The sequence below is a fragment of the Haplochromis burtoni genome, unplaced genomic scaffold (genome assembly GCF_018398535.1).
Source record: "Haplochromis burtoni strain Fernald_Lab_line unplaced genomic scaffold, NCSU_Asbu1 Contig_87, whole genome shotgun sequence".
NCBI classification, from domain to species: domain Eukaryota; kingdom Metazoa; phylum Chordata; class Actinopteri; order Cichliformes; family Cichlidae; genus Haplochromis; species Haplochromis burtoni.
In genome coordinates, this window is record NW_024582448.1 from 1,225,909 (window position 1) to 1,247,523 (window position 21,615).

The 21,615-nt window shown below is 40.3% G+C and overlaps 1 protein-coding gene across 1 annotated transcript; it reads right to left on the reverse strand.

The window, feature by feature from the left end:
- Positions 1-206: 206 nt before the first annotated feature.
- Positions 207-21,422, reverse strand: calcrla (calcitonin receptor-like a). The gene is made up of 12 exons (XM_005925779.3): positions 21,277-21,422; positions 5,566-5,674; positions 4,883-5,036; positions 4,653-4,763; positions 3,772-3,884; positions 3,249-3,340; positions 3,017-3,143; positions 2,707-2,860; positions 2,559-2,619; positions 2,348-2,414; positions 1,128-1,346; positions 207-511 (listed from the first exon to the last, which is right to left on the reverse strand). The coding sequence occupies exons 2-12, from the start codon at positions 5,638-5,640 to the stop codon at positions 422-424; spliced, it is 1,263 nt and encodes a 420-aa protein (XP_005925841.2). The 5' UTR covers positions 5,641-5,674; positions 21,277-21,422; the 3' UTR covers positions 207-421.
- Positions 21,423-21,615: the final 193 nt, after the last annotated feature.

Here is a 21,615-nt window from a genome sequence, read left to right on the forward strand (position 1 = left end):
TATTTTTACTATTTATTACTAAATGCCCAAAGATGATGTAAGCTACTTTAGTAATTCGCTGACCTGGACTGAAGTTTCTTGGGTTGTAGAAAATGAAAGGTAACATTCCTAAACTTTTGCATCACCAGCATTTTCTTTTTTTTTTGGTCTGACAAAAAAGTAAGACCTTTGAACAAAGGTGTACTTTGGACAGCCCATTCCAAGAGTTTTTAATTTAACATGCTAGATTATTCTCTAGGGTATCTTTGCTGTAATTTCATTCAGTGTAATCAAGCTGGTAGCCTGAAATGTTATGACTACATATTAGTTTCCCCAACATTGGAAGAGTAGCACCAGGGCAATGACCCTGTCAACGCATGACCCTTCTCAACCATGAGGTTAGCACAAGTGTGGGATAGGGTGTGTACACGTGTTGAAATATCTAAAAAAAAAAAAAAAAGAATAATAAAAGGGCATAACCCCGTCTTACTTCTCCATTGAAAAAGCAGAAGATGGTGGCCACAAGCAGACCCTGGAATGAAAAAAAGAAACACATTAAAAGAGAGATGACATACAGCTTACTAATTGGTCTCAGGAAAGTCGTTTGTAGACAACATCTCAGGGTCTAAAGTGCTGTGAAGCAGGGAAACTTAAGAGGTCAAAGTGAATACATTTTGAAAGCTGATTCAGGCTGTTACTCAAGACATTTTCCCTGCACTGCGCACACTGGGACAGCTCAAGATGATCAGATAACGCTTCATCAACATCCAACGGATTTCAGTCTCTTTCAACTCAAATAATTTGTGCCTTACTTCCTGCTGTTCTTGCCTGGGCTAGACAAACAAAGTCTTTTCTCTGGCTAATGAGACTGTTTGACTCTTGTTAAAAGCTAGAAAACAATGAGGTTAATGTCCATTTAACAAATGATTTTATTAAAATACATGTCTCAAGCACCGAAGGAGACAAAGCAATCAATTTTCATAATAAAATAAATATGCATGATAGAATGACAACAGAACTACACAAACAGAACAGTTAAAGACTGCCGTAGATGCCACAGGCAGTCGGCTTTCTATGCTTTATATGAATGTGTAGAAATGACGAGAATCCCCTCAAACCTTCACACTGATTAATAACTGCTGTCTCACCTGGTAATGCATGAGTATGTGCATGATGTAGTCATATATTTCCGAAGAGACCCGTCCCTCTGGCTTGTAGGGAAGCAGGACGTACTGAATTCCAAGCAGAGGGACCAGGATGAGCGTGGCTCTCACGGCTTTCATGTACAGACTTGATTCTGCTTGATGGGTCACCTTCAGTTTGGTGATGAGAACTCGCACGATGTTGAGTAGAAAGAACAAATTAACCTAAAGGGGGAAGTCATATATAAATCAGCATTACAGTCTAGTATTTTGATAGGATGTGAAAACAAGCAATGCCTCAAGTATAAGAGCATAAAGAGCAGTATGGCACTTTCTTATAAGAGGTGAAAATCTTTATTGGTGACATGCTTGTTAGACACCGTTTACTTGCTGTAGGTTATACTTTTTTGTCCTCCTCTTGAGGAGTTTCCTCAGATTTTTTTAAGGGCACAATGCACATCATGCCGATTCCTCTGAAAATAGTCTGGTACAAGGACTGGACTGAAAATGTTGAAAGACGTTCAGCCCGGAGAACTATTGCTTAAGACCACTTCTAAAATATTACAAGTACTTCTAGTTCATTGGAAGCAAATGATAAAGAAATCAAAACTTTTGCACAGTACTGTATTTGAATTATTAAGAGACTACAAAGCTTCTTTTAGGCATCATTTCTTTAAACCCGTCAATCCTAACAAGACAAGTGTTAACAAAAAAATCAAAGAGGAATGTTTGCTTTTTCTAATAAGCCGAGAAAGTCTTCAGTTCCGTTACTGCAGTATTATAAGACACCGAGTCTACTTCTGATACACGGTAAGGTTAGGAAACCTACACATAACATTTTAAAGGATGTTGGAGGCTGAACATTTAGTACAGACTGTCCTAAGGGACCAGTGTTCTCTGAAGCATGCTCCAATGTGCTGATTAGGTGAATTCCTAGAAAACAACATAAGCTTGGGGACCAGTGGGTGGATTCTCAAAGGGGAAGATGCATTGATTTCACAAGACAAACACACTTATGCATGTTCTGAGACTGTCCTGCTCACAGGACCCCCCACAGAGTCCACTCAGAGGAGGACAAAAGCAGCTTATTGTACTCTTTGCGCAACAAACAGTGTGGCAAGAGAAACATGAAACAAATCAGCTGGTTTATTCTAGTAAATAGATATATAGTGAATTACTTGTTGAAACTGATTGGAGTTAGGAAAGAAAAGAAGTAGTATTCTTACCAAAAGAGCAGCACAGATGGGGCCGTGGATGATGTAGAGCAGTGATGTTTTTGAGCTAATCCAGCAGCTGCAGAGGAGAGCAGTACAAAAAAGGTTTACACAACAGTAACGTTGCATCACATAACAGCAAATCTATCACAGCAATCGGTGGGTTTCCTTAAAAAAATATTATACAGGAGAACTTCTTGCACAAGCATTGGCGTTAACTCACTTGTCGTTGTAGTAGTAGCTCCGAGCGACGGCATGTATGGTGGCTGGGATAAGAGGAAAGCCTGCAAAACAAAGTGAGCAAGTTAGGTAAAGAAAGACCCTTCAGTTAGAAAAATGTAGTGATTAGCTGACTGATATCCTCTTCTTACCCCATCCTAGGAGATAGTACCACATCAGATGCTGCTTCTCAGCAAACACTGCCACCACGATGAGAGTGTGCAAATATATCCCCTCACACAGCATCCAGAAGTAATTACAGCCAAACAGGTACAGGTGAATAAACTGGGACACTTTACAGCTTGTCTGAGGAAGGAAAACACATAATAAATGTGGATTTATAGCAACTGATTTATGTTTAATATTAAACTAGAATGACCGGTGTAATGGTGCACATTAAACTAATAGAGACATTTGTGAGGCTACAGTCAAGTGAATCAATACAAATAATAAGAAACTGACTGGATTCCTCTGCACGAGCTCCTGGTTGTTGGCCACTGCAGTCAGCAAAATGATGGTGATCACAGAGTTCAGAACAAAAGAGAAGAAGAGGTTCTTATGAAGGGTGATCCTTTGACAGCTCAAACTCCTGGAAAAACAGAAAACTGAAGTTATGCCACAACGCTTTTATGTTATGCACAGACTGAGAAGCATCCGTCTATGGAAGTCGCTCATGTAACAGAAGTTGACTCACTTGAAATGGAAAAAAATTGCTAGGGAGATGAGGAGGGAAGTCAGAGACAGCCCATGTCCTATGAGGGCAAGGTAGAAAAGGTTCATTGCAGTCTGAAAAGAAACAACAGATGGAAATTAGGTTATCAGGCTGTAATCTCATTATCTTTCTCCAAATGGCTACTTGACTAAGCATCAACATACATCTCAGCATTTGCACTGAAAGGCTCTTGAAAATGTTCCATTTGTCTTTTAATATTTATAATTTCAAGCTGATGGGTTTTTTTTATGAACCAGTTACAGGAAATTATAGTACAGTGCAATTATAATATAGTTTCTCCTTGTGTCCAAAAAAAAGGGGGGGAAATTGGGCCAAAGCAGAACAAATTCCAGCCTGTATTTGGTCACCAAGCAGACATGCTGTGGTGTTCAGAGCGTGCAGAGCCCCTCACAACCACATCACATGGCCATCAAAGCCATACTTTTCCTATTGTTGATTATCTAACATATAAACTCAGTCCTACCTACTGCCATTTTCAACCTACCATTCTGCCTTCTACAGTGTGCTCATTGCAGCGGGTGTAGTTGGTCCATGTCCTGTTGCTCTCCGGATGCAGAAACCATTGACCACTGTCAGTGCAAATCTTTGTGACCATCTCTGCAGAACAAAAAGTGGTAAATAATTTAAATGTATTATTCTGATTTTTCCAGTAGAAGGTAAAGGCAGATGAAAAAGAAAAACATCATTATGGATGGAGCTAATGAAAATGTCAATTAGAAGAATGAAATCTAATTATAAGCCTGCACATCCTGTTGACGGTTGCGGTTGACTGAATGTGGTTAAGAAGTCCCCGGACGCTTAAATCAAATTTACTGTAATAAACAGTGATGTATTTACACCACTCCATACACGCATAAGTTAATAATCACACACACAAAAACCCTGCCTCATTAACAGAAGGAGCTGAAGTCAGTGATTTAATACACATTTAATACACTAAACATTACAAATCCTGTGTTAATACTGAGAACAGAGCTTTTCTGCTTCATGGCCATTTGCTGTAATTGGTATTTACATTCAGTGTGTGAGCATAGTGTGAGGTATAGTCTTTGCTTTTTTCACTTAGAAAGATTCAAGCTAAAAGGTGAAGCAAATTTATACATGAAGAACAGTCATTAATCATGAAGAGCTCCTCTCAGCCTGCGAAATCTGTTACATAATACCTTTTGTGGTTCTGGAGAGCTTTAACCTTGGTGATATAATAAGTGTTATCTTGGTTTGGGCTTTTGTTTTTTTACTAAAGGCCTTCAAAGTTATGAATGAGGACCTGAAAGCCACAACAAGGAATAATCATCAGAGTAACTTGTCATCTGTAAATCTGCAGGTGGATGAAGAAAATTGGCTGCTGGAAGCTGCAGATCTCACCTGATGGATCAAAATCCTGGAAGTAGTCCGGGCAGTGCTGCTCGGATGTAACTCCTGCTTTGGTGTCATCCCAGCAAAGCCAGCCATCCCACGTGCGATTGCACACAGGTTCTAAAAACACAGACATCATTTTAAGAGCTTTTTTGCTCTTCACATTTGGAACATTGCAAACTAAGAATTAAGGAATAGATTAGGGTTCTCTTAACCAATTTCAATCAAGACAGCTTTACCTTGTCTGCTGTGGGTATTTTCTTTCATTAACTTTTGATAGCACTCAAACTGGGCTGTGACTATCTTGTTCCTGGTGACCGTAATGTCATTGTAGACACTGGTTGAAGCCTGCTGCTGGGTTTCATTGATCGCCAGACTTGCCTTCACCATAAACTACAAGACAGGTGAGAAAAAGTAGAAATCCACTCATTTTTTTTAAGCTTTACAAAGTAGAATGAGAGATATGTTATGGTACAGTGCAACAGAAACCAAGTAAAAGAAACAAGTGTATAAATTCTCGCTCAGTGAGAGGGTACAAAAAGTACTGTTGGTTATGTTTAAAATGAGTAAAGATGTCTCTGAGCCATCTTTGGTTATGTACTTGCGAACCCTCTGGTGATGCATTAGTCTAAAACAGTCAACACATACTACCAAATGCAGGAAAAGGGAGTCATACTTAGTGATTCATTAAAGTCAGTTGCGCTGCATGGAAACTATGACATCTATGCCTAAGTATTGGTGCACAGATGTGTCCAAACACCAACCTGAAGCTGCATTTTTTGTCCTTTAAAGGATAACATCAAACATAAACAGCCTAGCAGTACATAACTCTCTGAGGTAGAATTAAAGGTGGTTGCTGTATTTATGAAATTTAGATCAGTAAGAACTAAACTGTGTCTTGTGTGCATTTTGGCTGACCTACCGCTGCTGGATTACACAGCAGTATAAGCGCTACCATCCAAATCTGTCCAAAGCCATCCAACTTCCTGTCAGCCATTTCAGAGCTGGACGATGATTTACAAACTGCAGACCTGCAATGGAAAGCAAATAATTAAACATTAACATTAGATAATCATTAAAATGTAATAAAATGTCCTCATAAAAAAGGCCCTTCTTATATATAAGATGACACTGGAATGACACTGAATAGTCTAAGTGGATAAGAGTGAGTTGACCTTTGCTAAATGCTCATTAAGTTTCTGTTTTTCCAGTTCAGGACATCAGCTGAGTTAGAAAATTTACTGAATCATTAAATACAACAAATTTATTCTGTGACCAAAAGAAACTTTGTAACAAGAACTTGGCCGAATCAGTTTGTTTTAATACCGAGGATTAACTACAGCAAAGCACTGTACAGTATGTTCTCCCAATAAACAGCAATATAACGTGCCCTCGCTCTCCATGTTAGGTCAGCTTGGAATTACAGGCTCCTGTGATGTAGCTTTTTGGCATAGTATTCAAGGGAACGCACAGCTGAAAAAATAAGCAGCTGTAATCAACCCAACAAAGCCGTATCAATCAAAGGAAGTGGTAAAAGTCTTGTAAGCACAGTACAGGCTTAAAATCTCCTGTTCCTACTTCCGCGTGTGTTTTGTAAGCCAAACTTCTTTTGCCTTACAGTCCATCATAAATTCTGCCAGCACTTATAATTCTGTTAGTGGGTGCAAGTTGCACCTCATCAAAGCAGAATCCCATAAGGTTGTTTGCAGCAAAGCTGCAGGCCACTGGGATTTCATGACAAGGCTGTGGAATAGCAGATGAGAGAAAATTCAAATAGAAGCATATCCCTCAGGTTCTACAGATTTGCTTTGCAAAACAGTGGGTTTACTAATGCTCGGGTAGGTTTAGATAGTTTAAGCGGCTTATGTTTGACTTCGAGTTAAACGTCTAAAACCTGTGATGCAAATGTACAAATATATCACAGCATGAGGAAGAAATGCTGTACTGGCACCAAGATAACCTGAGATAAGTTGTTACCATTGCTAACAATTCAAATCAATAGGTTCTTGTGGCAGTGAGGCTTTCGGTGGGTAACAAGCTTGAGAATGGGAGACAGAGAGAGAACCTGATCCCCAGGATAATGATATGGCATGCAGGAATAGGTTAGTGAAATTTAATAACATCCTTCATACCCTAAAGGAACTAGGTCACCTGTAGGTCACTTTTATTTGCAACATCTGAAGTCTGATTAAGTTTGCTGAAATGTTATGAAGCTGCAGACCAACCGGTGCTCTTCTCTTTAACCAGCAAACAAATCCACAATATCCCAAGCAGTAAAGCTCAGCTCCAGATAACTGGGACGATGTTGCTATTTGCATCTAGTGATGTAGTTAGAAGACCATCTCAACCATCACTGCATATATTACAGATGAATGTTTTTAACTTTCTGTGATCAATCGCATGCAGAACAGTCAGGCCTATGTTTAAACTTTTATTGTAGCACATGACATAATCATACCCCGCCTACCCCATTCTCCCTCCAACGTTGCTTGTCTGCACTTTACATTCTCAAAAGTATCAGAAACAGGTGTGCAGGGTCGCTTTATGTGAACCAGAGCAGTGTTTCCCACAGACTCACATTCCGTTTGTGGGACACACCTATAATGAGTCGTAGACTAATTCCATTTATAAGTTTCTCTTTTGGAAACATTTTAATTACCAATTATACACTCAGCAATATAATCAGCTGCCTTTCCTGTGAGCATCGCATCTGGATGAAGAGCTGAAATATTCACTGCTTAGTTACTTGAACCTTACAGTCACAGAAAGAAGAAGAAGAAGAAAAGTGGGGGGAGCAGCACAGACATCAGTCAGTACATTAGAGAGAGATTTGACCCATTTCATTCTCACAGCTCTATCTGCAGCTCAGTCACAGAAGATGCTGATGCAGCGTCTCCTCAAGTCTGCTCACATTTAAAAGGAGGCAGAAGAGGGGTTTTACTGAAAGTGTTTAACTGTTTGCAACCAATTTCACTCTAGTGACAGTCCAACCTCCAGCAACCTCTCACCAACCAGTTGTGGAATAGTCACTAGTGGGCAGCAGTTTCCAGGGTCTTTGACGGGTCTTTAGACCTGTGTGAATAAGGCTTTAGTAATTGATTCTACGGCGACTGCCAGCAACATCTTGCCATTTGGTCAAGTAATATTTATTTTTCTCTTGTAACTGGTAATTATGGTACCAGGTGGTTGCTAATCAGTCTCTGGGCCTGTGTTACTGAGTCTTTAGAAGAATGCCAAACTAGTTTCAATTCAGTTTTCTTTACATAGCATGAAATCACAACAACAGTGGCTTCAAGGCACTTTGCATTGTAAGGTAAAGACCCTACAATAATACAGAGAAAACCCAACAATCAGACAACTCCATATGAGTAAGTGCTTTGGCGACAGTGGGAAGGAAAAACTCCATTTTAACAGGAGGAAACCTCTAGCAGAACCAGGCTCAGGGAGGTGACTGAAGCAGAAGTACTCAATGCATCATGGGAATTCCCCAGCAGCCTACACCTATTGCAGCGTAACTAAGGGAGGACTCGTGGTCACCTGATCCAGCCTTAACCATATGCTTTACCAAAAAGAAAGTTTTAAGCCTAATCTTAAAAGTAGAGATAGTGTCGGTCTCCTGAATCCAAACTAGAAACTGGTTCCACAGAAGTAGGGCCTGAAAACCGAAGGCTCTGCCTCCCATTCTACTTTTAAATACTCTAGGAACAACAACAAGTAAGCCTGCAGTGTGAGAGCAAAGAGCTGTAATGGGGTGATATGGTTCTAGAAGATCATTAAGATCCATACGATACAATGGCTTATCAATACAATAAAAAAGATACAAATTCTCAGCTGTGATGATGTGTGAATAGAATAGTCCCCCTGGGATCCCCCTGCTTTCATATTGATATTTCACTGGCCAGTACACTACACCCATCAATCAGTATTCCAGAGAGAAAACTGACCCTGTTTATTCTCATAGTGGTTTTCACATTTGCCTAACAAGCAAAAGAGCCTTACTTCAATGCTGGAGGTAGACACAAATCCCTTTGGGGTTGGCTCAGAAAGGGCATCCCAGTGCAAAAACACTGCCAAATCAAACATGCAGGCAAGCCCGCAGTGGCGATACCCTTCTGAATAAGGAGCAGGTGAAAGTAGCTTTTATTCCCACACAGGTCCCCACACTGCTCAGTCACCAAAGGGACTGGCTGGCTCAGTGCTCCTCAAGTCTGCTCAGAGTTAAAACAGCATTAAGCTGAGACAGAGGAGGGACTTACTGAAAGTGGGATTGTAAAACATTATGGTGATGTGCAAATTAGAAACAGCCAGGAAAAGATCAGCTGCTCTGTCACGCTCGCACACAGTCAAACACACAAAAATGCACAAACACACACAGACACACAGCCCTACTCTGTCAAGAACCCCAGCTGTTTCTTGGCAAGTTTTTTTTTTTTAATATAAATACAGTGATACAGAGGATGCATCATTTCAGACAACTGTGCGTGTGTGTGTGAGTGTGTGTGTACGTTATTGTTTTAAACTGATAATACTGTACCATTTAACTAACAGTACATGTGGTGACTTTCCCGCATGTCATGGTGGAAATTTCACATTTAATATTCACTCTCAAGCCATAACACATAACAAATACCTTTTTATCAAAAGTAGTCTTAAACAAGCTATGACAAGACTTCATAGAAATCTCAGTGATGTCAGAAACTATGCTTTACTTGTTGAAATGATTCTGAGAGAGAAAATGTTAATTATGCGTGCTCCAACACAACTAATTAATAAGCAATTGTGAGAAAAATGCAACAATGCTACTGAACTTCTGCAGTAAACAGAAAACAGAGCATGATCCACCAGCAGTGCCACATACTGTGTGATCAGAACAGCTGTTCTGTGTAAGCCTACGTGCAGCTCTCACTGTGCTCCCATCACAGCCTGCTTTGTGGACATCATTTCACCTTCAGCTGGTTCAATCCTGTGTGGGGGGTTTCTGGAGCAACTTTGGACAGCGGAATTTTTTTTTTTATTGCATTTCCAAATAAAATTAATAAATTCATGACTAGGACAAAAACAACTGCATTATGCTGCTAACACAACTTTGTGTGTGTTACACAGTGTTCTGTGTAAAATATGTAATACATTATGCACACAGCATGCAATTAATTAGAGTGAACGTGATGTCTTTGATATGCTGTTTAGCAATGGTGGTGATTCTTAAAGCAGAGCCAAAAAAAAGCCAGGAATTGAATGGAATCCATGAAGTGATATTGATAATGGAATTGGAACCGCTATTTTCTTATTAATTCCCATCCCTAATTCTGTGCTTATACACACAGTTTTACACAGACACAAAATAAGCTCTTGGTTAATTAAACAACCCGATCCATTTAACTGTGTACTTAACTACAGAGCCTTGCAGCTAAAACTGTTATTATACTACTAGTATAATAATACCAGTAGTGTCCCTGCTGTTAGCTACAGAGAAAAAAAGGATCCCTCTGATTATCTGCCACGTCTGTCACATAATCCTCTTGATGACTCTCTGTTACATAATCCTTGTGGTTTGTCTGTGTTTACATTCATGTACTTAACTTTTACTATGTCTCTATGTCCTATTAATGCTGCTATTATGGAGGTAATGAGAGCTCAACAGCTGTAGCAGCGGCCTGGCGTTATCGTGACACAGTCCAGGACAGCACTCAGACTTCCCACAAGTCTTTTTAAAGAAAGAATTGTTTTTAGAGTTCTTAAGAAAATGAAAACTTCTCGCTTTTACTTCATCCTAAGACTGAATACTTTTTTGTTTTCCATATTCGTGTAGATAGAAACAAAATGGAAAATTTTGGACATTTGATTTGCAACTATTTCGCAAACTTCATAAACATGTTTCGGCTAATTGCAGCTCAAAACCAGGAGAGCAGCCTCCACAGAGGCACAGCACTTGATTATTGATCTGTTTGGGTCAACTTTATCCAACAACAGACCAGTGCAAACTGTAGGTGGTCCACTATTATCTGTAGTACCTCAGAGTGTTTCACTGAAGTAGTTAGTCATGTACACTTTACACAAGAGATGACATCACCTACTACATCTGCAAGCAGAAAGTTACCCAGAAAAAACAGCCTATGTATAACATCTGCCGTCTTCTCACCCAGTGCCAGAGCCCAGCCTGCACTTATCAACTCCCACTGTCCCTGCAGAGATGTTATGCTGCACTGTAAACATCCTTTTGTACTCACAGGATGTTTGGCGCCCTGCACACCAAGTTCCATCAAGTTCGGCTCAGTGGCATTCGGAGAACCTTTAGGCTGGTAAAGGCCAGTAACTGCATTACAGTCTCAATCTATAGCATGGATATGGGATTAAACGGAGCGGGAAGCAGGTACTGGGAGCCGATTAAACCTCTGCTTGCAAAAGATGCCGCCAAGATTTATTCCTGTTCTGTCTACGGCAAATTTGATTAAAAAAAGATGCAATTATGAAACAATTCTTCTTCAAACAATATTTGCACTAGTAGCTGACCATATTTTAAACAATAGTAAGTGAATCAGAGAAAAGAATAATCCATCACAAAAATATTATGTAAAGTGATCAGTTTTACTCTCTGCTGAAAGATAAGCAAAGAAGTGCAAAATGAAAAGATAAATGATGATAATGATGCTGTGCTGTTACACTGCAATGTTTGCAAAACACTGTTATCGGCCTTTGAGAGCTTCGCACAAATCTGGTCACTGGGGTATAGAGGTCTTGAGTGTCCTATGCTTGCTCTGTAAACAAGAGATGAGACAAGATAAACAGCAGAGTTGTGCCTTCTGGAACTAATTCCATATCAGTCATGCCATCATTTACCATGTCAGTACACACAGAGTCAGGGAAGATTTGGTGTGTGGACACACGTTTCAAGCACAGATTCAGTAGTCAATAGCCTATAGTACCAAACGGCCTGGTCGTTTGGTACCATGCCACAAGCTCGGGTGTGAAATGTATGGTTTGCAGGGTTTCTATCATCATTTTTTTAGCGTTTTTATCATTAACTCGGTTTCCCTGGGTCTTTTCCCGTGTGTTTTTTGAATTTGAAATTCAGTGCACGGCTTTTGTTTAAAAACATGAAGGACTCTCTATTTAAGACCTGAAAACAGGTTGTAGCAAGTACAGAAATAAAAATGATTCTTTTGGTGAGAGCAAACCACTCTCTCTCTCCAGACACTCATTATCATAGTCTGTATTACAGCAGCACATGTCCTTGGTCTGTGCCTTCATAAGCCAGCGTACGCATTTGTTGAGAAAATGAGTACTTCAAGTGCAGTACATCATTCCAAACGAACAACTAGCATACAATTACATACAATAAGAATTGCTCATTATGACTGACAATTACTTATAACCCCTCTTTTATCATTTTTGTGCACACTTTACAGCCACAATCTTCATTTCCTCCGACACAAAATGGATTATTTAAACAGAGCCGTTCTGACAAGGAAGACTTAATGTGTTCAAGGAGTAATGGAAGCGTTCCTACCTGCTTGGTTTTACACCGTTTTACTGCATTATCGCAGGCTGATTATTATTTTAGAGGACAGAGGAGGGTCTGTGAAAGAGGAAATGCTAAGAAAGGAAAAATCTGCATGCCTTTAAATGATGCTGACCACGAATGTACGGGAAACAAGAGTGACAAACCCAAAAAACACGAGGATGTGAGAACACGGTTCCTCTGAGAGCTTCCCTTCTGATTAACAGGGCCAAATTTAGCTGTTGGATGTTTTCCACAGGATCAGCTGTACGTGTAGCTTTTATCCATGTGAGTGAACATGCCTGAATAGGAGTTCAGCCTTACAGCAACTGATCTTACCAAGCCTGGGACATGAGAGCAGACTTCCCAGTTGCCAGGGGCATCACCAGATGTCTGGAAAAACAACAGCATTCCCACACTAATGTGAAGGAGGAGTCCTCTTTGTTGCATGAAAAGACTGCTGCAAATCTCCTTCCACCCACCTCGACTAAAGCAATGCAATATTCTTTGCATTAACAGGGCAGGAGGGGGGCTGTGTTCTTGTGGTTTTGAAATAGACAGCAACTCAGATACCAAAACATTCATGTCATTTCATTCACACCCTCACAAGCATGCCAGTGTCCTTAAGGCAAGCACGTGGATCTATTTATGATGGCGGTGTTGAAAAGAGTGAATTCTAAAACTCATCTCCACAACTAAGGAAGGACAGGCTTATGGTTGGATGATGCCAGATGTTGTACAGCAATTAGGGGAGTGTGAAGACTCCGAGCCTGCATAGGGAAATGCATGTGCAACTAAACATCTTGGGGAATTATGACTGTTCAAGGAATTTGAAAGTATGTGTCCTTCTGTTATACCACTATCACTTTGGGGGAGACTATGGCATTGTTATGTTTTTGACAGCAACAGCTGAGCCGGGAACTGTAGGAAAGCATTTACGGGAATGTCATATAGCAAATGGTCTGAGGTCAGGGATTAAACCATGAACTTGCTGCTCAGTGCATCTGGGCCCATGTGTTATGCATCCCAACCATTCTGTTATTGCCACATATAGATACACCTAGTACTTCTGCAGTTTTGCAGAGTAGTAGGGTGATCGTGGCTCAAGAGTTGGGAGTTCGCCTTGTAATCGGAAGGTTGCTGGTTCGAGCCCCGGCTCGGACAGTCTCGGTCGTTGTGTCCTTGGGCAAGACACTTCACCAGTTGCCATCACCAGTGTGTGAATGTGTGGATGACTGGATATGTAAAGCGCTTTGGGGTCTTTAAGGACTAGTAAAGCGCTTTAATAATACGGGCCATTTGCCATTTTACTCTTGGCTACGTTCAGAGGATTACAGGATTTTTCTGTCAGACTTGGATGTTTGCAGTTTTTCGGATGAGCATAGGTGAATCTTTATGAAGTATTGTTTAGTGTTGGTGTTTCTTTGTCTGCTAGGGGAGGTGAAACTAGTTGAAAATACATTTTTGACATGTGACATAACCTTTAGTGGTGATGATAAAGTTAATGTTAGAAATATTAATAGTCACACAAAGAATACACACAAACATCACAAAAACGCACTTAAACGAAAAGAAAAGTAAAAGGTTACGTGTGACATTTTTTGTTCTGAATGTCAAGTATGTGTTGGCTTTAAAAGAGTCCTGCAAGCAGAGTTTTGAGGCATAGTTCTAATTATGCCAAGTATTCAGTGCCTGTGTGCAGCAGCTGAGCTTTTCCCCTTTGTTCCTACTCTGTAATCAGCTCCTGTCACCCCAAATTTATTGTTGTAACCATGCTAATAAACTATCAAACTGTATAAATGACTTAAAAAAAACAACTTATGAGTGGGCCAATTACATCAGTAAAATGCTGCTTATGTGCCAGTGATTCAGTATGAATTGAATATTTCAAACACAGGTGAAGGTTTTCTGAAAATTGATTCATTGTATTTTCAAACCTTTTAAATCACAAAGTGACTTAACAACTGTGAGAAAGCAGGAGTCAACACAGAGGATTCAATTCAATTCACAGCAACTGCCACCTCAAGGACATTTTATCATTAGTTACAGACCTAAAATATTAAACCAAAGCATTCAAGAACCAGGTTAATGTCACAGCACACCACTGTGACCCCTGTGTGACCCTCTCAGGTGTTGCCTGGGTTTAATTGCTGATTGGCTACTCCTGATGAAGTGTGGTGTATGGAGGGCTGAGGCTTTAAGCTCACTGGGCTGTAAGTGTTTTAGCCAAGCCTATCAAGTAATTTGAAACAAAAAGGAATGTTTCTTAAAACTCTAATATCAGTCTCCACATCATGTTGTGGGTTTTGAGCCGGGTCGCAACTCATGTAGACAGCACAGCAATACTCTGCAGTACTTTCACACAGTAGCCTTCTTTGAACCCTTTAAAAATACAGCTGAGTACTGTACTACAACTACTACTTAGAACTATTAAATGTTTTCTGTGTGGACAACATAAAATACTAGATTTTTTATTTTTTAAAAACACAGATGAGACATGGCCTAACCCGTTAGTGATCTTTGGAGTTACGCTCTAGGGAGGTTACTGATAGGTGATGAAAGAAAAGGGGGGAAAAATGGTGACCGTCTTGCTCTGGAGGACCTTTTGCTATGGTTTGGATCTGCTTGTCCTTTTGAGGTGAGCATCACTGTGTATCATCTTTAGATGACATATGTGGTCTCATTGAGGATGACGTTTGCCCCATCCATAGAATTAGCAGTATTAATACATCAAATGAAATGTTTCTTTCTGAATGATGTCCCATCACTTCAACAGAGTTCCAGAAACCTAAAGACTCAAATCCAAGGACTTCCCAATCTATTCTGGCAACACAGTTTTCTTTATTTGCTCAAATAGCAGTATCTTTTTGCCATGTTACATTGTAGCGGTTTTAACCTGTCCCCTGTCTTCACTAAGCTAATCTAACCATCTACATATATTTCTTACAGTTCTACTAATCCTTCTAATCCAGTTCTGCCTACAAAAACAATCACATTTCTTTCCAAAACTCTGAGATATAAAAAAAAGAAATGATGAACACGATGCAGCATGCCAACAGACAAGCGTTGAATTGCTGAAGAGATAATACTGGATTTTACTCAAAATGTGAAAGTGAATTCGTTTCATTAGCGTGTCCTCATTAATCTTGACAACAACAAAAAATAACAAACACCAAGGCTGTCTTCAGTTACCTTTGCATACTAAAGGTCTTAGCATAGGAAAAGGATCCTGTTCCAGAGGCCACTGGTCTGCGCAAAGGAAAAAATAGTACAAATACCTAGATAAAAATACTCTGGTTAAAAATAAATCAGGCTCCGTCTTGCACTGCATCCATATAGCTGCTCTTGCAGTTGCGATGTAAATGTTTTGAAGTAGCTATACAACCACATGGATAACCTCCTGAGCATGCCCAGTGTGTAACCTGGTGCATACAGCACAGGCTGGTGGGAATGTGTGGTTAATTTCACCCGTTCTCTCCACTGCATAGAGCCACATTTTTACAGGTCACTCGACTTTCTTTGTAAAGTGCTTTAAATGCACTGACAGCTTGACAGATTTATACAATAGCTTAAACTTCCTCAGCAGAATTGTTCCCGCATTTCTGGGTGACATTTCTACATCCTAACAAGCTGCTGCTTTTCACCAAATTTATTTCCATAACTGTTTGTTTAGGGGATTCTTGGTCATTAAAATGGCAACCAGCAGAGGATTTTCAGGCCAAACACTGCCTTTAAATCAGTGTTTATGTGTTCTCCCAGTTTCTTTCTTTCTTTCTTCATTTCTGTGGATTTTATCAATAAAGCCTCCACTCACTTATTGGCTGTTTTTCTTTGTACTGTTGAAATATTACAAACCCAGAAAAATGTCCTTTGGGATCTCTCTCCAAGCGAGTCAAGCACCATTCTTTAATCCCCCCTGTGTTCGATTTCATTTACATAGATCCAACCATTTCCAAAGCTTCATATCACACTCTTATTCTCCATTAAGAAAATGAATTCTTGAATTCCAGAGGGAGCACATAACACCCCCCACCACACACACACACACACACACACTGTATGCAGAAAAGCAGTAAGGTTGTTCTGTGATGCATTATTTAATCTCTGGCTGAAAACCTCTTTTAGCATTTAACAACAGTCAACAGTGAGCACAGGCTGCTCAGGGACCTGTATGAGTGGTTCCCTGTGGGTAGTGCCACGACAAAAATAACACTGGAGCTCAAAATTAACAGCCCAAAGGAAGCCAAGGAATATCCTCTGTATGCTTGCTGTGGGCCCTAGACTTGACCTCTGAAAGTGCTATTCACGTCACTACTAAGCGGTTCAAGTTTCTCTGCGTGCCTTGTGTTTGTGTAACGAAAACATTTTAACAGCTTAGCCCACACATGAGAGCTTCAATAAATATATTTGTTTTTGTGGAGAATATCTGAATAACGGTCATATACAGTTAGTTTTACATGACATTGTCCCTTATTGCTGTCACAAAGGGTGCAAAGTTATTTTAAATTTATAACGGACTGCTTGTTATCAGTAAAAAAAAAAAAACTTTTACCTGTAAAAAGATTGAGAAAATTAAGTGTTAATCAGAGAAAATAAGACATACTATTCAAACCACAAAAAATTAACAAGTAAAAGAATTATTGCATGCTACAAGAGGTTGAAGGCAGACAGTGTTTGTTTGGTAAGGCTGAGGAGTAACTAGCATGCAAACCTCCCCAGTAGATGTCTGCTTAGTCACTAGAGAGGTCAGCAAGATAAGGATCCAGAGCAAGACAAGATCCTGTCTGTAAGCTGGACAGTAAAGCAGCATTAGCAGGAAATCTAGTGCATTATACGGTCTGTGGCTCTGTCTGGCTTCAACGCTACGCAGAGCATCAGTCTCATGCATGTCTGATGGTTACATGGATACTGTGTCACTAGTAGTATTGGGTGTAACTTTTTACAAAATAAAATGTTAGAGTTCTCAGATTACCTTTTTGTTCTAATGTTAATGACAAAAATATACAGTTAAAATGTTACAGCACTTCCTTTCATTGCCACAAAAAAGAAAGCTCAGACACATTTGCAATATTTGGGGCAGTTTTATGGTTGTCAGTGCACATGCTAAGGCTTTTATAAGGTATTTTCCTGTCCCGAGGTGTTAATAATTGCATGTGAGCTGCTAAGAGGCTCTATGATACATTTTGAATCCTAGCTCCATAACAAGGAGGAGAGTCATGTCAGTACTACACCTCCAAATCTAGCTTTGAGATTGGCTAGTCAGTATATTTAGACCATAGGCTGCAAAGGTCTTGAGCCAACCATTGCTCCAGATCACTTAAAAAAATACAACAGTCTGACTCTTTGGAAACAAAATATTTAAAAATGAGAGGTGGCTCAAGACTTTTGTAGAGAATTGTCTTGCAGACCATTTTAACATCCGTAATCTTGTAATGTAATGAATTTTAAATATTACCCTTAGTTGCTTCTAGTCATCCTTCCTGCTAATCTTTCCTAGTGGCCACTCATGGTATTGCATGAGTGGCAATACCACTCATGCAAATAATCCCTTACAGCAAACAGAGCTTTTTCCCAGTGGCTATAGTTCCCTATATGTTTAACCAAAGCAACGTTATGATATTGACCATTACACAGACTACAGACAATAACATATTGTGTTTTTCAATGGGGAAACAAGCAATTTGAGACTTTTATTAACCTTGAAAACCAATTAACTACAATAAAATGGAGATATTTTTGGCACAGCTTACGGCAGCCTGGGCTTGACAGTAATAATAGTCGTATTTTCACGCTAGAGTAAGTTAGCTAATTGGAAATCCAACAGAAATGGCTGCTGCAGACATTTGCTCAGAGCTGCAGAAAACGCAGGGTGGAAGAGGAATGTGAAGCAGTGTTAAGTGGTTGGAAACAAGCTCTCTCAAACAAGAAATCTCTGCACTTAATGTACCAGATTATTTATTAATGATCTTCCATCAAAGCCCCAAGAATTTATTATGAGTTTATATGGCGAAAAAAACAAACAAAATTGCTCTATACTCATCTGCTAGTACTCCAGGTTCACCTTTGGAAGACAAACATGTAGCTCTTCCCAGGGACCATTTCCTCTATTGTGTATGCCAGAAGCCCCCTCCCACACACTAAATCAAGAAGCTTGTATCACTCAGTTTGTTTAGCTCACACAAACATGGAAGACCCTTAGAAACCATGCAGCCTTTTCCTTCTATCCTTCGCAGAGTGCTGCAGTTCAAAATGCCAATCACTACACAGCAACAAAGCCGTCCTGAAGCTGCTCCCGACGACATTAGGCTGCGACACGTCCCATCAGGCACCTCAATTTAAACTGGAGATGAGAAATACATTTACCCTTCATAATGTATGAGTGGAAAAAATTACCTCAAAAGGTTTCATATCCCTGAAACTGAATCCAGAAGCTGAGGGGAGTGCTGCATATGTACATCACTGTGCTTTTGTGTAATACGATAGCTTCAGTCTTGAGTGAGCAGGGAAGAAAATATATAATATATAAAAGAGGTGGAGACTCAGTTTGAAACATGATAGGAAATCAATTTAAATACATCTGACAGACAGTGAAAGGTGCTGCAAGAAACCTGTGGTCATGAAGGTTTTTATAGAGGTCTGAGAGGTCTGCAGTGTCCCCAACAGGATGAGGAAGTAAACAGAGGAATCGATCAGGAGCTGTGTCCTGGTGATTTATGAGGGGTGACGCTTTACGAGAATAATCATTACGCTTGTGACTGTGAATCGGATGGCCTTTGCACTCACCAGAGAAGGTCACCTGGAGTTTACAGGATAAATTCTTCACAAAAAGCTCCAGTTTCAACACACGTATTATCACTACAAAAAAGCCACATGAGAGCTTCTTCTAAGGCCTGAAGAAATTTATTTTTCACGGTTCTCCATATGAATCGGCTACACTGCAAACGAGCTGCCACTAGCACAGCTTTCTAAATGCCATGGCTGTAGGAGAAGCTCTGCTATATCATGAAGACTGCAAAGGTTTGGGGAGCTTTGCTGCCAAGATCTTTGTCTCACCCACATTTAATAGTTGCTTTCTAGACGTGGGCAGTAAACACTCAGCATGGGTTAAATGTGATGAGCTGCACGACACTCCCATTGCACAATCGGCTCATGAATTTGGTGTAGGCCTGAGCCGCTGGAAGATGTCAGAGCGAAATGGCCTCAAAGACTCATCAGACAGCCCTGCCAACTGGCAGCTTCGATACGTTCACTGTCCAAAGTGTCTTGACGGCCGACATGCATGGGCAGGAAAGCAGATCCACTGTTTTACTAGGCTTACTTTCTGGCATTTCTCAGCGTTATTTTACCTTTCCCATACTTAAGAATAAACATGTGCATATAATGTAAACTTGAACATTTAACATTTAACTAGGTGTGACATTCAGGGTGGAGCACTGCAGTAATGGGCTGTTTTTGTTTTTGAGGTGTGCGTGACAAATCTGAACATCTGTGAGATCATCACAGAGACAGCAAAGCAGAAATTAACTAGTGCTGCTATATTTCTGCTTAATATTTCTCAGATTTTTCTTGAAAACTGTTAAATAATGTTAATATACTTTCGTTAAAGTGATTTCTGACATGCAACTAGTAAAAGAAGCTCCTTCAAAGTTGCTGGTTTTGTACAAAATAATCCAAAGTTAAAGCACTTTTTAGTCATTTTTAATTAGAAATGTCTGTTTCTGTTGTTTATGTTAGCCCTTTTATGAAATATTAATCAGTGTTCATCTTGAAATGAGATCTAAAAATGTGTTTATTCCAAGAAGAAGAAGTTAACTTTGGGCCAAACATGTGCTTTGAAACGAATTTTTCTGCATCTTAAACTTATCACATTTTAAATGATCTGAAGTGACCAAAGCAACTTACTTAATATTTAACTGAATTCTTTTAGTTTTCCAAACATCCTCTTTCATTGGTCGTGGAGAGTTCAAATACTTAAGGCATGAGTTGAAATTGCACGTTTAAAAGCAGAGCAGCAAATAAAAGCGGCACATAAAATCTTTTGGCTCAACCTTTTGAATGAATTCAACTGCTGATATTTCCCAATCACCATAACAAAAGTGCTAAATTAGGCTAAACAACATTTAATAAACACAAGAAGTCATCTGAGAATACTCCACCTCGACATTGCAAAACCGACGGAGTTCAAACATATCTAGAAACTCATCTGTTAAAAACCCAGTCAGCTTCAGATTGGGAGTTACCTCTGCTCTGTCACCTCCCTTGTAATGACTCGAATGCATCTTTCCTCAGCAGAATATAGTCCGCCAATTGTGGCCATCGTCATCACATCCTCCTCCTACACACCACCATCATCACAACCATCATTCATCATCATCATGATCCCTTTCACTGTCCAGCCCACAAACTTCCAACATGTCCAAATCTGCCCCTTATGTAACCATGCAGATGATTTAGCAACCAGTGGCCGCCGCTTACATCAAAGCGTCGGTGCTGAATGGAGCTGATTCTTTTTCTTATTCCGTTTAATTAATGTAAAAAATCTAAACAAACGCCTGACTGCGTCTCATCCCTTCCTATGAGGTATCAGTCATTAGTAGGTGTATAGATCACATGTCAAATCTAAATTGGCCATGCATGCATCTTAAAATGTAACCTCTGAATTCATTTACCAACAGTGTTATCATTTCTGCGGGTGTGAAAAGATCCTAAAACCACCTGAAAACGGGACAGGGGTGAGTGCGAATGTCTCATTAGACGGAACTAATATATAAATTTGATACAAATAATCACGCACAACGCGCTTTTTTGGTCTAACGGTGTCCAAAGCGCACAAACAAAGCCGTTTCTTTATTTTCTTCCTACACCTCGACATTTCTTGCATTCAGCTCCTGACAGAGGGACAATGCGGCTCAAGCGGATGCTCATCGTTCAGAGTGGGCTCAGCCATTCTATAAGTGCATGTTCCCCGGCTCCCTCAGTGCACATACAGTTGAAATGCCCTGGATAAAGCAACAGAATGCCCTGTCAACTCTGCGCTAATTGCATTCGACGTGACTGCTGCTCAAATTGCCTACAAAACATGGAAGAGACACAGCGCGTAGACCGCAATTCACACTTCACTGTAGCACGTCCTACCACAGAGTAAAATCCACCCGGAGCGCAGAGGCAGGAACCGCAATAAACTCTCAGAGCAGTCCCCCAAAGCGTCTTTTCCTCCTCGGCTTCAGCGCAGAGAACTGGACACGGTGGACCTCCGGCGCTCAATGAGCGCAGCTCAGACGGCTGTCAGGTTGACGTTGGAAGGCAACCCACTACTTCCTGTTACATCACACTGTAGGCTACAGCTGAGGACCTGCGATCTGTGGCGAGCTCGGCACAGTGCAGGATGATGTGCCCCTTTCACTCCTACACGCTAATGCAGGCGTGTATCCACAGTTTGTGTTATCAAAGAGTGTTTTTGCTCACAGGCACTTC

Excerpts from the sequence above, each read along its gene's own strand:
- calcrla (XM_005925779.3), bottom strand. The coding sequence starts at position 5,640 with ATGGCTGACAGGAAGTTGGATGGCTTTGGACAGATTTGGATGGTAGCG. Across the intron at positions 3,885-4,652 it reads CCAGGATTTTGATCCATCAG|AGATGGTCACAAAGATTTGC; the intron begins GTGAGATCTGCA and ends TTTGTTCTGCAG. Across the intron at positions 2,415-2,558 it reads AGCTACTACTACAACGACAA|CTGCTGGATTAGCTCAAAAA; the intron begins GTGAGTTAACGC and ends TCTCCTCTGCAG.